The sequence below is a fragment of the Syngnathus typhle genome, linkage group LG2, assembly GCF_033458585.1.
Source record: "Syngnathus typhle isolate RoL2023-S1 ecotype Sweden linkage group LG2, RoL_Styp_1.0, whole genome shotgun sequence".
NCBI classification, from domain to species: Eukaryota; Metazoa; Chordata; class Actinopteri; order Syngnathiformes; family Syngnathidae; genus Syngnathus; species Syngnathus typhle.
In genome coordinates this window covers 19,941,364-19,955,393 of record NC_083739.1, presented here as the reverse complement: position 1 = coordinate 19,955,393, position 14,030 = coordinate 19,941,364, and the positions used below count along the sequence as shown (strand labels likewise).

Genomic DNA, 14,030 nt, shown 5'->3' with positions numbered 1-14,030 from the left:
TCTACCTAAAACAACAGTTTCCCTGTTGAAAAATGTGACCATTCATTGGCTTGTTTGTTATATCATGCTTATGTAAGACCCACCCACCATTGAAATTCTGTCACATGTGTTGCTATCAGGATGCCAGCATCATTTACTGGCATCCATTCCAGTAATTACATGCGTGTTAATTTGTGTGTGTGTGTGTGTGTGCGTGTGTGTGTGTGTGTGTGTTGCTGCGTGTGCGTGCGTGTGTGTGTATATGTGTGTGCGTGTTTGTTTCCGTGTCCATTGGGTGGGACAGGCAGGGAAGGGAACAGAGAGTGCCTGTTCCTGAGGTGAGGTCAGTGCACCGCCACGGCGTACTTCCGCTCTTCGGGAGTCCTGCTGTTAGCAGCAACACACACACACACACACACAAAGAGAGAAGGGGTCTCAAAGGACCAGCACTGACATCCCAGCTTCATTTGTTCATGTTTACCATCAAAATACAACATCTGGTTTTCTTTAAAAATGCTAAGCATGTGCACTGAAGTGGGCCCAGTGGCATCATCCAGCCCATGCATCAGTCAGCTTGGAGCAAAACAGCTGTTGGTGTACATGATCTATAGCATAAACTATCTTAAAGGATACATATCACGGAGATTTGATCTTTCAATCGCTTGTCGTTGGAGCGCCCCCCCCCCCCCCCTGTCATGTGCAATTAAACAAGCAAGTCATTCTTTTATCTGCCTATTTATAGAGCCACCGTTTCCAAGCACACAACATGGAAGCACTATAATGTCAAAGCCATAAGGTAAGCAGAGCTGCAGTGTTCGTTTCAGTCAGCCAACTTGCGTAGCTTAGCACGCGAATTGGCAAGCATCATTTGGTGACTCAGTTTATCCTGCCTCCACAAGTAAACAATTCTGGCTTTCTCTCTTCAAATATTACTTGCATTTCTCTTGAAACTCTGGGCTATTTGAAAACAAGAAGCCACTCTAGTCAGAACCCACAAGCCTACACCCTCCTTCTCCCACTCACAACAGTAACAAAAGCCCATTGGCACTGTCGAAGTGGGCGGGTGAACTGTGACTCAATTGCATGAGACCTTCAAAACAGCAATTTCATATAAAATGACACAAATGAAAGATGTTGTATTCCAGCTATTCCAGTGGTGAAATGTCCCCCCACAACCTTCTCATAAAAAGTCATGATATGCCTCTGTAAATCATTAATCTTTTCACTTACTCCCACTTTTAACCTGACGTTTTTGATAAAAAACCTCTGTGCCAGTGTCATGCATCAAATTTAGTTTTAGATCTTACTAATGACAGCACCACTACTGATGGAGGAAAAGTCGGTGGCACTGCACACAATGTTATCAGCTTGTTGGTTGTTCTTTACGCTGTCAAGCAGGATGGGGTCTCCGACAAGGCGTCATCATGTGGAGCCAGCTCAAACAACAATCATTAATCATGTTGATATGCTTTTGACATAATGTCAATAGGATCCCACACTTTAGGATTCTGAAGATGCTATGTAAATGCATTGTGGGTACTTTACATCTTGCACGGATGGGTCTTTCTAACATTTTTACCATGAGGCATGATGCAGGTGGATTAGGCAGATATTCTGTGTGCATCTCAAATGGTCACACAAAAGAGTAAAATTTTGTTTTGCTTTGGTTGTTTATTTTAAAAGGACAATGCACATTAATGGACACAATATCTGCATATTTGTGCAGACATTTACAAAAAGCTCATTTACATTCCTAGCAACTTGGTAAAAACAAAACATAAGCAAGAAATCCTTTGGAAGTAATTCACACATTCACAGCGAAACTGTCTAAAGCACAAGCAAGCAGTAAATTGTCATTTACACGCGTCTATCCCCAAATAAACCACTAAATTGTACAACAGTCATCTGGGAACAGGAAGTCTGGCAAACATGAAAATAAAAAAATGTTATCGCCTAAAATTAATACACAGGTAATCTGTGTAATTTAAAACATTCAATTTAACTATTTAACGTAAAATAGGTCTATATTTGTGAACAGGAACCCGAGTCAGGCAGACAGACATGAAAGAAATGACGGCTAAAATGTTAAGCCTCAAAGGTCGCTGAGATATTTCATTACTGTATATGCAAGCTTTTAGAATATGTATTAAATATAAAGTACATCCTGAAAATAAAAGTTGAAAAGCGCCACCAGATGGGTTTATGCAGTATTGCCCGTATTAATGCACCATGCTCCTAACGTTCCCGCATTCCACATGTTTGGAACATGTCTGGCTTCAATTATGAAATAGGACTCTGGGTGAGTTTACATAGTTTGCACATGTAATAACATAGTCATTCCTGAGAATATATAATTTTACTGGACATCATTGGTCCGGAAATGATGTTCAATTAATTAACTTCATCTATATACGCCAGCGAGATAAAGCGGCGGACGAAATAATGCCTTTCCACTAGACAATCTTTTTATAATGCAGGATGCACCTAATTGGCGCAAGAGGTTGGGAAACACTGTACACACATTGTACACGCACGCACACGCACGCACGCAAACGCACACACATCTCCATGCGCTGGTGAGTTTTCTTGTAATCCTTGAATTAACTGTGTGACATTAACAGCAAATGACTTGCTCTGACGCAGTAACCCCGAGGGGGTGAAGGGGTGGGGGCGGCCTGCTTAATGCATCATATGACCCCCCTCCCGAAGACGCGCATGTCATTGGAATCAGGTTTATCGCAACAAGGAGTCACATTGTTAGAGAATTTATTGGCTCGATCTTCAAGGGCCATTGAATAAATTCAGCAACGTGATCTGTGCAACTTGAACTGACGTCAAGTTGACGCGGAAAACATGCCGCTCAATCCAAAGTGCGCATCACTCATCCAACACACACACGCGCACAAGTGTTGGATCGGGAAAAACAATCGGATTTAAAATGCGCTTACCTTGCTTGCTTTGCTGCTAAACATGCTTGAACTTTCAACGGGGGGCCCTCATGCCGAAACAAACTTTCACGAACACGGCCGGACTCTTTCACTGTTGCTGCAATGAGATCACTTGTTTGCTCTGCTCCGGTCCACCCTCAGAGTCTGTGGTGGTAGTGGGTGGTGGTGGGCTGCAGCAATCGGGTGGGGCCACACGCAGCTCTTTGCAACTGGAGGCGTGACATTAGTTCTTTGCGCTTTTCCATTGGGGAGCGCAAAGGCGGCTAGTGTGGATTGGGTCAAATGCCCCCTTAAAGGGAGTTGCACACCTCTTGTAACGAACAAGGCACAGGTAGAAAATACAGACCCATTGTATACAGATAAAGTGCCTAAAAGTTGTGTTTGGACAAAAATACTGCCACACTGCTGCTTTTGGGGCGGACAACAGCACTACTTGAATATACACAACAATATAGACACATATACTTTAACATCGTCTCGCCGGGTTAACAACATTTACGTTATATGCATGATATACACTACACGTGTACTGCAGTATGCATGTGTGTGCGTGTGTGTGTGGTCCTAATTGCTGTTCAAACGCTGAATCACTAGAAAATTATGATTTTCTTCCCTTCATGATTACTCACCACCTTTCACTGCTTACAGTATTTCAGACACACGACAGGGATAATATAAACAATTTAGCTGAGATTTGTACGTGTATTTTGAGTGGTGAAAAATAGCCATCACAGCCACTTTGTCATTGTGACATGACAACACACACGTTTCATTAGATCCTTTTCCGACTGTTAAAATGCATCAGCTTCAAAAACAGTTGTCACCAATAAACTAGCACAATGTCATTATAACACCATGCCGTTTAATTGAGTTCCACTGTCCATAATTGATGATGCGTAAACTGTTGGTTACCCCATTGCTTCCACAGGGTGGCACTCACTATCTGCCTGCAACCGTAACTTTGCATTTTTGGCCTAATTTTTCGGCGGCATGATGTCACTTCGAAGGAAGGAAGGAAGGAAGGAAGGAAGGAAGGAAGGAAGGAAGGAAGGAAGGAAGGAAGGAAGGAAGGAAGGAAGGAAGGAAGGAAGGAAGGAAGGAAGGAAGGAAGGAAGGAAGGAAGGAAGGAAGGAAGGAAGGAAGGAAGGAAGGAAGGAAGGAAGGAAGGAAGGAAGGAAGGAAGGAAGGAAGGAAGGAAGGAAGGAAGGAAGGAAGGAAGGAAGGAAGGAAGGAAGGAAGGAAGGAAGGAAGGAAGGAAGGAAGGAAGGAAGGAAGGAAGGAAGGAAGGAAGGAAGGAAGGAAGGAAGGAAGGAAGGAAGGAAGGAAGGAAGGAAGGAAGGAAGGAAGGAACTATTTCATACATTCATACATTTGAAGTTTAAAGGTATTTTCTTGATGTGTGACGAGTAGGCTTTGTATCATGGGCACCAGGACCTTTAATCCCTGTCCAGAAGATGCAAGTGGTCTTTGTCTCTTACTATTATCATCATCATCATTATTATTATCATTATTATTATTATTATCATTATTATTATTATTACTATTATCCATCCATTTTCTGTACCGCTTAGTCTCCACGGGGGTCGCGGGCGTGCTGGAGCCTATCCCAGCCGTCATCGGGCAGTAGGCAGGGGACACCCTGAACCGGTTACCAGCCAATCGCAGGGCACACAGAGACAAACAACCATACGTACTCGCACTCACACCTAGGGACAATTTGGAGTGCTCAATCGGCCTACCAAGCATGTTTTTGGGATGTGGGAGGACACCAGAGTGCCCGGAGAAAACCCATGCGGGCCCGGGGAGACCATGCAAACTCCACACAGGGAGGGCCGGAGGTGGAATCAAACCCGCATCCTCCTAACTGTGAGGCGGACGTGCTACCCAGTGGGACACCGAGCCGCCTATTATTATTATTATTATTATTATTATTATTATTATTATTATTATTATTATTATTATTATTATTATTACTAACTACACTGCATGTATTTTATACATAAAACAGCACAGTGACCCAGTTGAAAAAAGCTGAAACACACAGTGCTAGTCCTCAACACCTTACAGTGCGCCAGCACTACCATCTAGTGGTGGACACTTGACAACTTAATGTCTGTATGACTTAATTTCTCTGGAGCCTTAACTTCTATCTGTGCTTCTATCTGTGCTGCGTTAGTACATGACAGATGGGCTGTACAGGTATAGCGCTTTTTACCGTTTGGACTCAAACACTGTTGCCTCATTTTCTGATGCTGCTGCTGCAGTATCAGGAGCAACTGGGGGTTCTTTGTCTTGCTCAAGGGCATTATGTTAGTCAAAATGGCTGGGGATGAAAGTTTCAACCTCTGGGTTTGGGAAACGACCACTCTACCACAGAGCTATGACGGGCACCATCTGCATTCACTTCAAAAGTATAATGCTGGGTAACTATATCCCTTACAATCAAAGGAGAACATGACTGCAGTTCTGAACGTAAAGAATTGACTAATGCAGTCCATGCCTCTTGCTAATAGGTATGGAATGTGTGGATTTCATTTTTTTTTTTTCCTTTGGAAGTTTATTATTTACGGTACATTTTATGTGACGTGGAATGGAATGAAGTTAAAGTTGGGCAAGTTGGGTGTATCCGAGAAGTGGATTCAAAATAATAGGTGAAGGCTACTGAAATAAATGCAATGGGTGGGCGCCACTCACGAAGGTTAGGAGGACAGAGAGACAGGAAACTGATGCTTGGGGTTGGAATGAGGGAACGGGGCGGTCACCAAAGTGGGGGAGGGTCCCACGTGAATGGTAGATGGAGTTGGGCTTGGGAAAACGGTTGAGGAAGAATGACTTTAGATGTGACGTTAAAAAAGTCATCATCATGTTGCCTGTGTTTTTCTGCTTTGTCCAAATGACAACTGGTGGAGGAGGCTAAATGACAAAAAGGACAGAGTAGGGGCCTACAGGAAATGAGAGGAGGAGGAGGAGGAGGAGGAGGCAAGAGAACCGGCGCTGGATTGTGTAAAACAGCACTAAGCCAGAGTGCTGATAAAGTGCAGCTGTTTAAGAGCAACAAAGCATGAGGTTGTCAGACACTCCAATGACACCAAACCAAATTTTTAGCATGTATATAGTGGATCCTGGCAACCAAAGTTTTCTGGAAAATTATCACAATATAAGTTTTTTAGGCATACGATAATGCTAACCATTGAACTGGATCAGTGATTGCAAAGAAGTAATGGAACTGACTGCAACATGAGAAAAGATGTTGTTTCTCAATATCATATGCGCAGTAATTTGGGAGCTTAAGATCAGGGGATGCTTTGAGAATAATTGTCAATTTCTGTCTATGTGAAGCCCTTTGAGACTGCTTGTGATTTAGGGCTATACAAATAAACTTGACTTGACTAGTAAGAATAATGTCTTCGTCCATACTATTGTAATCTATCCCAGTCCTTATCTCTTGCCTCTGTCAACACCAAGGACTTGTCACCAATCAATCAGAGGGCACATACGGACAAACAATCATCCTCACTGTCAGTCACACTGGTCCAAAAATTAGTCTTGGCTAATTACCACAAACAAATCTTTTTTCATAAATCTAAGTCAGTGGCATATAATGACAATTGAATTCCTCAAAACAATAGAAGCTACAAATTGACTTGTGTTAATTGACCATCAATACTAACAGAATACCCGCAAGCCCACACATTTCGTAAGGAAGAGAGACTCAGCCCTGTGGGGAAAAGCGTAAAAATGCGTATAATCGGCACAGTCCACAAAAGGTTTGTAATTGCCCATAGATGACACAAGATAGCAGCAAAGCACTCATTATTGTATGCCTAAAACTACCCAAATCACCAACATATTTTCTTGAAGTCAAGATGGTGCCACAGCAATGGTGTCATCACTTTGTCATGACCTGAGCTCAGAAACAGTACATACTAAACGACGAAGGATCAGTTACATTCAACTCTACAGTATATCGTAAGCATGCATACGCAGGGCTTCACTGTAAATCATAGCTTCCCACCAATATATCAGTTGTGTGGTCACCTAAACATACTCAGATTTCACATAGAGTATAAACGTCAAATTTGGAAGAAAACTGAGACAAGATCATCATTATTTCACTATCTAGATAACATTTCTTGTGACATTTTGGTGTACTGCTTTTCTAATGTAGTTTCTGTGCCTTGACTAAATTAAGGCAGTGAAACACTGTTTAAGAGCATTTGGGGGACTCCAAAAGAAAATACTTTATATTTTTCTGCCTTTGCAAGACTTCTAAGTTGAGTCCATATGATCATTCTGAAACCACAGGACTCTATAGTTTACAGTGTACAGCAACCACACTCGAAGTTGAATCTACGTTGGGGTTTTTTTCAGCTTTTTTTTTCATTCAGTAATATGGCTGAGAGAGAATGTCTTATGTTGTGTTCTCATTTGAAGTGGCTCTATATTTACCAATAGCTGTTCCTGCAGAGCCTCTTCCTGTTTCGGGTGTGTTTATAGTGAATGCCTGTGGCTTCAGGCCGCAGTCTAGGTCAATCTAAATGTTGTCGTTCACATGAAAATTACAGAGGGAGATAGACAAATGAGACCTAAAAGAATCATAATGTCAAACTTAATTTTCTTTTCTAATAATGAAAAGCAAAAGTGGTTTCTTTTTAGTTTTCAGTGGTTGCTAACATCACTGGAAGAGAAGTGAGAACATGAGAATGGTAGTTGCGCTTGCTAGCAAAGAACTTTTTGGTGCTCCTGTGAAGCACATTGAGTGGATTTGTGAATGGATTAGAAAAATGAAGCTTCAACTTCTACCCTTCTGTATTTTCTGATAGCCTGATTGACCTGTTTATTCAACATGGGTGGAGTCTGTCACAAAAACAAATAATCATGGATCGTGGATCACACGGTACGCCTAGATTTCATAACCAAATATTGACGGGAACAAGCCGCACTAAACTGCAGTTCACACACTAAAACGTTTGAGACAAACAAGTGCTTTAAAAAAAAAAAAAAAAAAAACTCCATAAATAGAAGAGACAACATCTTTTAGTGGGATCGAGCTGCTTCCCACAGACATTTACTCTCGCAGGGGTCATTCACCGCCAGTTGACGTGGTCCAGAGGGCGCCGCATTCCCACAGTGCTGCCGTGTGATTTTGGCCCCGCGGGGACATGCGGTGCAACCAAGCATACGTGTTTAAATATGGAGCACAGATGGCAGAAGGCAAGAGTCTTGAGAGACTTAAAAGAAAGACTTGTGAATGTACTAAATGTAAGTGAGACAGATAAATACACGACAAACCGTGTTTTAATGTTATCTTACCACTTTGTCAGTGACAAGAGCAATACTCAGTCACGATTAACTACTTGACATGATTCATCCAGCAGCCAGACTGCCTCATTGTGCATTATCAGTGTGTCATTGCATTACAGCGCTGACGGCAACGCACCCGTTGCAACACTGCTTTGCGTCACCGCAGATGTGCGATGGGATGGCGATGTCATCCTCATAATCAAGTCACATGGAATGGAGTTGAACATCTGATATGATTTTTGACCTCTGTTTCTGAAACTTTGCCACACTACAATTGCTGTCATGCCATCACAGTCAGTTGACAGTGATTTAAAATCAAATCAAGAGCATTCAATGGTGCCACTATGTGTTTTTTTCCATCAAAGATAATGGTATTTTGTAAGCACTGATGATAATTTACTTGTGTTTATGTAAACAGTCTTCAGTTGCATAACTACTTTGTGTACTGTACAGATTTATGCCATCATTAATGACTTGGTCACATATTTGTGAACAATATGTAATTTTTTCTTCAATTTCTTTAACCATATAAATAACTAAATTCCATAAAGAAAATCCATACATTCCTTAAAAATATATTTTGTAAACACTAAAGACAATTTCATAATACTTTTATTTTTGCAAACAAATAATTTAGTCAAGTCAAGTCAAGTTTATTTGTATAGCCCTAAATAACAAATAATTTAGTCAAGTCAAGTTTATTTGTATAGCCCTAAATCACAAGCAGTCTCAAAGGGCTTCACATAGACAAAAATTGACAATTATTCTCAAAGCATCCCCTGATCTTAAGCTCCCAAAAGGGCAAGGAAAAACTAAAAAAAAAACTACCAGGGGAAAATGAGGAACCTTGAGAAGGGGCCACAGATGGAAGGACCCCCCCTTTAGTCTTCATTTTAATAACACTTGTAATTAATGGAAGATATTTTTGTCTCAAGATTGTGTGTTTGTAAAAAAAGACAATATCGTAACCAATTTCGTAAATACTGAGAGAACCATGGAAAAAATCTGTAAATTCCAAAATAGTCTTCAATGTCATGACATTCATGTGTTTGTAAACACTGAAGCAAGCTTAGTCTTCCTTGCGAGCCCCTCATGCACTGCGCCACCTCCACCATGCACTGTGTAATGCTATGGAGAAATCACACTCCCACACTGACCTTCATCAGCTTCATCCTGCCACTGTCACTCCTGTCCAGGCTGCGACTCCTCTGGGACGGGCTCCTGACCAACGGCACCGCTGCCACCACGTCCTCCCCGCACCAATCCGAACTCAGGATGCAACCCATGTAGGTGGACGGGTCCTGACCTCGGGGATGTCTCCCCTTCCTATTCACCACTGGTCTTCGTCTTCCTGGTCCTTTGCAAAGCCTCTCAATCGGGCTCCGGGCAGCTGTTTTTGTCAGCCAGAAAAAGAGATGGAGGCCCTTCCCCTTTTCCTGGCTCTGGTACAGCCTGGCTCGACTTGCGAGAAGGGACAGAGGGGAGGATATGCTCACCCCTCTTTCCTTTCCAAGTACACTTTACAAACACTTCTTACTCAACTCCATGCTGGCACTTGCTGCTCCATTATTCTGTTTTTCCCACACACACACACTTTCCGACTTGCCTCATTCCTTTGACTCTCCAGAATCCAGCTACACTTTCTTCACTTTTTTTCCCCATTCTTCCCATCCCAAGAACACATCTCCCTGTCCTGCCCGCTCTGCCTCTGCCGCTCAGCTAGGTTACCTCACTCTTATATATACACACAATTACCTCTCTGTTCTTATCCCCTCCTCCCTCTCATCTCATCTCCTTGGGCTTCCTGCCCCCAGATGCAGGCGGCCTCCCTTTGGCCGGCTTAGTCGTAAAGCACATTGTTGGTATTGTCTGGAAAACAAGCCAGAAAACCACAGCGGTGACGGCGGCAGATAGGATGCTCGTCACGCCGCCAACTCAGCCCTAGACTCTTGTTCACTGTGCTCAAGTATGTAAACAACATACATATGGTCCAATCAGCCAAGATATCCTGAAAGGGGAGCCAACTCTTTCAGCCGAGAGAGCGCAGAAAATACTCCGCACGTGTTTCTAGGTTCTTGTTTATTTTCAAATGATTCTGTTGTGATGGTTTCGCATGAGCTCACAAGGCTTGCACAAGAGAGAGCAGACCCCCTTAAAAGGCAAATTCTGTATGCACCTCCACAAGCCCCCACCCTACCCGCCACATCTTTGTTATTGCAAGCATTTTGCCTCAAGAAAGCTTCCCAGGAGACCTTCCTTGGACACAAATCAATTCCAGAGAGACGAGTAGATCTCCCTAAAGCCCTGCATTCAACAATCTCACCTTTCTTTGGAAGTTTCTACTGTCAGACATGAGGTCAGAATGCAGCGTTTACAACGGTATCCCTCCTCCTGGTTTTACATGCTATGAAATTAACTCCAACTAATCAACTGTGAAGATTTCTCACTTATACCCAGTGAAAACCTGATTTTCCGCTTGCAAACTAGGGGGGGAGGGCTCACAAACCCTCTTTTACACAGTTTTATTGGCCAAAGTGTTTTTCAGCTGTAGCAAGCAGCATATTTGGCAGGAACAGCTAACACTCAGTATGTACTCTGGATGAACATAGATTGATGGTTTATTTCTGGAAGATGGCGAAATGAGGAGAAGGTGGAACAACAGAGTGAGGGCTAGGTCAGAGGGAAGAGCGCAGACAACACCAAATGAAACCAAAAAAGGGAAAAGCCCAGAGAAAGAGAATGGTGGGGTAAACAGAAACATCCATCCATCCATTTTCTGAACCGCTTAGTCCCCATGGAACAAACAAACGTTATTCTTTCTTTGAGGAAAGTTTAGGAGCCATAGCAGCAAAAGTATTTTGGTCTGTTTGGCAGTGGTGTGACCCATTGTGTGTGGCTTTACAGCATGTTTGTTGGGCCAAAAATAGCAACAAAAATATATACTATGTTGTGTTCTCATGGTGAGGTCTCGTAAAGCATTGCAATGTTAAAAATGTGCTGTCTCACAGTTTTTTTATTCCATGTTTTGTCTCTTGGGGCAGAATTTATGGGCAGGATGCAATGTTAACATGTTAATAAATCACCAGTGTTTTTCCTTTGATGTATTCATATAATTTAATAAAATCACATTTTATTGATGTATATGTAGTTAATTATTTTGGTCATGAGGGTCATGAAAATGCAATTTACCAGCTCTACACTTGGTGGAGCAATTTCATTCAAATTATGTTATCATGTACACCCATTCTGGATAATGTATTTGGGCATATTTGTCTATTTCTCACGGTACTACCTTTTTGGGCAGAGTGAAATTCTTGATAACATTATCATTACACAGAGAGTATGGGGCTTACTGAGAGAACTGAGAAAGAATTAAAATCTCAAAAACATTGGGATATGGACTATGTAGTCATCGACATCCATGAATATATTCTCATTGTCTGGCAATTTTATAGGATTTTTTTGAATGAAAGTATGATTTAGGACAAAAATATTTGCCAGTTCAAACAGGGATAGAAGAAAACATGACAATTTAACACTTGCAACACCATGACCCCGCAAAGTAAGAGTAAAATCATATCACTCGAAAAAAATATGAAGAAAATTGCTTGGCGAACACTTTTGCCACATTTGGGAAAAAAAATATCGTCATTCTTGAACAAACATTTCATGGGACATTGTAAATGTTTGTTAAAGGGCAAAAGAAATATGGAAAGTACAAAAGACGGAAACTGTGTCTAGGTCAGTCTGCTCAGTCATCATGGAAAGGATGGAAGGAAGTTGATCTTAAAAGTCAGGTCGAGACCTGTTATGTCCAGAATAATGTGATGATGACGCCGCAAAGAGAAAAAGAGCCCACTTTGAAACTCTCTGTGCAGCATAAATCAGACTGTCAAAAGCTAACAGCAGTTAACAAACGCTAACGAGTGCTACACTAGAATAGTAAAAAATATGTCAATATTTTAGTAGCTAAGTACAGAGCCAAGTGTCAGCGACATTATTTTCTCACGTCTGCAAGCTTTTCGAGCACACCCAGTTGATTCTGTCATGTAAGTGAAGGCACTCACCTAAATGGTTTTCATTTTCTTTCTGACCAATTACAAGATTACACCGCTTAAATCAATAATTTTATTAACTCAGTGACCACTGCCAGTTTTATCTGTATACAAAATTTGTTGTCCATTAAGCCACAATTCAGTCAAATGGTGCAAAACTGAATGCAAAACAAGAATACAATGCAAACTACATTTAAAAGGGTAAAAACACGATTGAAGGTAATTCCGTTCTACAAGTGATCTTCAAGGTTTCCCTGAAGACAACAAAAGGGACTAAAGTTGCAGTCAAGATTATTCAGCCCTCATGCACATTTGCAAAATGTAGACATTTTTTTCAAAAGGTGGAGGCATGGATTTTTAAATGTGTCATTTTGTTGGATCATTTTCAATGACTGATGAGTTTGTGAAGAGGTTGTTTGATTTTAGGTGCACAACTGAATAGAATGGTTGGTATTATAGTTACATGCAGATGTAGAAAGACTCCAAGCTTAAGTCCTTATTGTTGGTTGTTTTTGTCTGCAAGCCTCTTCTTGAGTTCAGAATTCTCCTTTTGTAGTATTTTGTTCTGAAAATGACAAAACAGTGAGAATGCAGTGAACATACTGTCTCATCAATATGCAGCAGGACTGCTGACCTTGTGCCTGAGGGCCTCCACTATCAGGTCTCGACTGCCTCGGACACTTTCTTCTTTTTTCGCGGCGCGGAAGACATCGCCGATGGCGGAGACCAGCACGTATGCCTGGGAACAAGTTTTGGAAGTTGGGGTCCACCAATAGGCCACCATCCAGTTGTGCGAATGTACGCATGCTCACCAAAGTCTCGCTCTTGAACAAGTAGCAGTGGTACATGTCCACCGCAGGGTGCTTGGCCACAAAGCCAAACACTTTGGGCGACGAAGGCAAGACGGCGCAGAAGGAAATAGTGGGGAGAGGGCAGGTGTACAGCAGAAACTGCCAGGCGGACAAAGTCATGTCACATGCTTGGACGCTTTTGAGGTCTACATAGGTTCCGGGTAGGAGCACACCTTCGTTTTGTTTTCCAACATGTCAATCCCACTCAGAGACACGAAGAGATGGACTTTGCTCTTCTTTGCAGCCTTGTCTGAGGAGTATGGGTCAGGCATCTTAAGGATGACAAGGAAGAGCTTTACAAGTCAATTACCACATGATGTACATCTTCAAATCATTACACGGGAGAAAAGGCCACATACAGTAGACACTTTCACTCTTTTGTTCTAGGAATCAAACGTTTCCATTGTTTCGAACAGGGGTATCAAACTTCATGTAAAGGGTGCAACGACGTTTCCCATAATACCTTGAGGTTCTGAGCTGCTTCCTCCAGGATATTAATTCCATTAGGGTGGACCACCTCCACTCGCCCAAGAAACTAGGTACAGTATGCCAGAATATAAGTGCACCGGGATCGCACATACGTAATTATTTTAAGTGCTAAACTATCGCAGTCAACGATCAATAGTGAATAGGTACCTTCACGGTAAAAGAGATCTCATTGTCATCCTCTGTGTCACTCATCCTTCCCAGTAGCAAATTCAGCCTGGTGGGCAACTACTATTCTTATGTATATACAGTATACACACACATTTGAAAGCACAAACAAGAGGTCAACGCAATCATTAATAATGGGAACACAAAGTAATTTGAGCTTACCGTTTTGGCAGTAGACAATACAGGATTTCCTTGAGTGGACGGGAGTAAAGTCTGCTGGAGTTAATGAACAACTTACG

At 42.0% G+C, this 14,030-nt stretch overlaps 2 protein-coding genes across 6 annotated transcripts in view; both read right to left on the bottom strand.

Annotated features, from left to right (window-relative positions):
* LOC133149872 (tensin-2-like) overlaps positions 1–10,344 on the bottom strand; it is a 48,457-nt gene extending 38,113 nt beyond the window's left edge. For 3 of the 4 annotated variants that reach the window (XM_061272062.1, XM_061272064.1, XM_061272063.1), the window contains exon 1: positions 9,389–10,344. In XM_061272062.1, coding sequence (XP_061128046.1) covers positions 9,389–9,517 — 129 coding nt within the window. In that variant the 5' untranslated portion in view covers positions 9,518–10,344. Of the gene's footprint in view, positions 1–2,927; positions 3,103–9,388 lie in introns of those variants that run through there. The other variant, XM_061272065.1, reaches the window with a different exon arrangement.
* A 2,001-nt stretch (positions 10,345–12,345) lies between these two features.
* LOC133149823 (PTB domain-containing engulfment adapter protein 1-like) lies at positions 12,346–13,997 on the bottom strand. 2 transcript variants are annotated; one of them, XM_061271982.1, is made up of 6 exons: positions 13,774–13,997; positions 13,601–13,672; positions 13,311–13,409; positions 13,099–13,236; positions 12,921–13,025; positions 12,346–12,851 (listed from the first exon to the last, which is right to left on the bottom strand). In XM_061271982.1, exons 1-6 carry the CDS (start codon positions 13,816–13,818, stop codon positions 12,783–12,785), a joined length of 528 nt encoding a protein of 175 aa, XP_061127966.1. In that variant the 5' UTR covers positions 13,819–13,997; the 3' UTR covers positions 12,346–12,782. The 2 variants fall into 2 exon arrangements, with proteins under 2 accessions (XP_061127966.1, XP_061127965.1); XM_061271981.1 differs by having other exon boundaries at positions 12,921–13,236.
* Positions 13,998–14,030: the final 33 nt, after the last annotated feature.

Coding starts and splice junctions, on each gene's coding strand:
- LOC133149823 (XM_061271981.1), bottom strand. CDS start 13,818: ATGAGTGACACAGAGGATGACAATGAGATCTCTTTTACCGTGAAG. Junction 13,410..13,600: donor AAGCAGCTCAGAACCTCAAG/GTATTATGGGAA, acceptor GTCATCCTTAAG/ATGCCTGACCCATACTCCTC. Junction 13,237..13,310: donor TGTTGGAAAACAAAACGAAG/GTGTGCTCCTAC, acceptor TCCGCCTGGCAG/TTTCTGCTGTACACCTGCCC.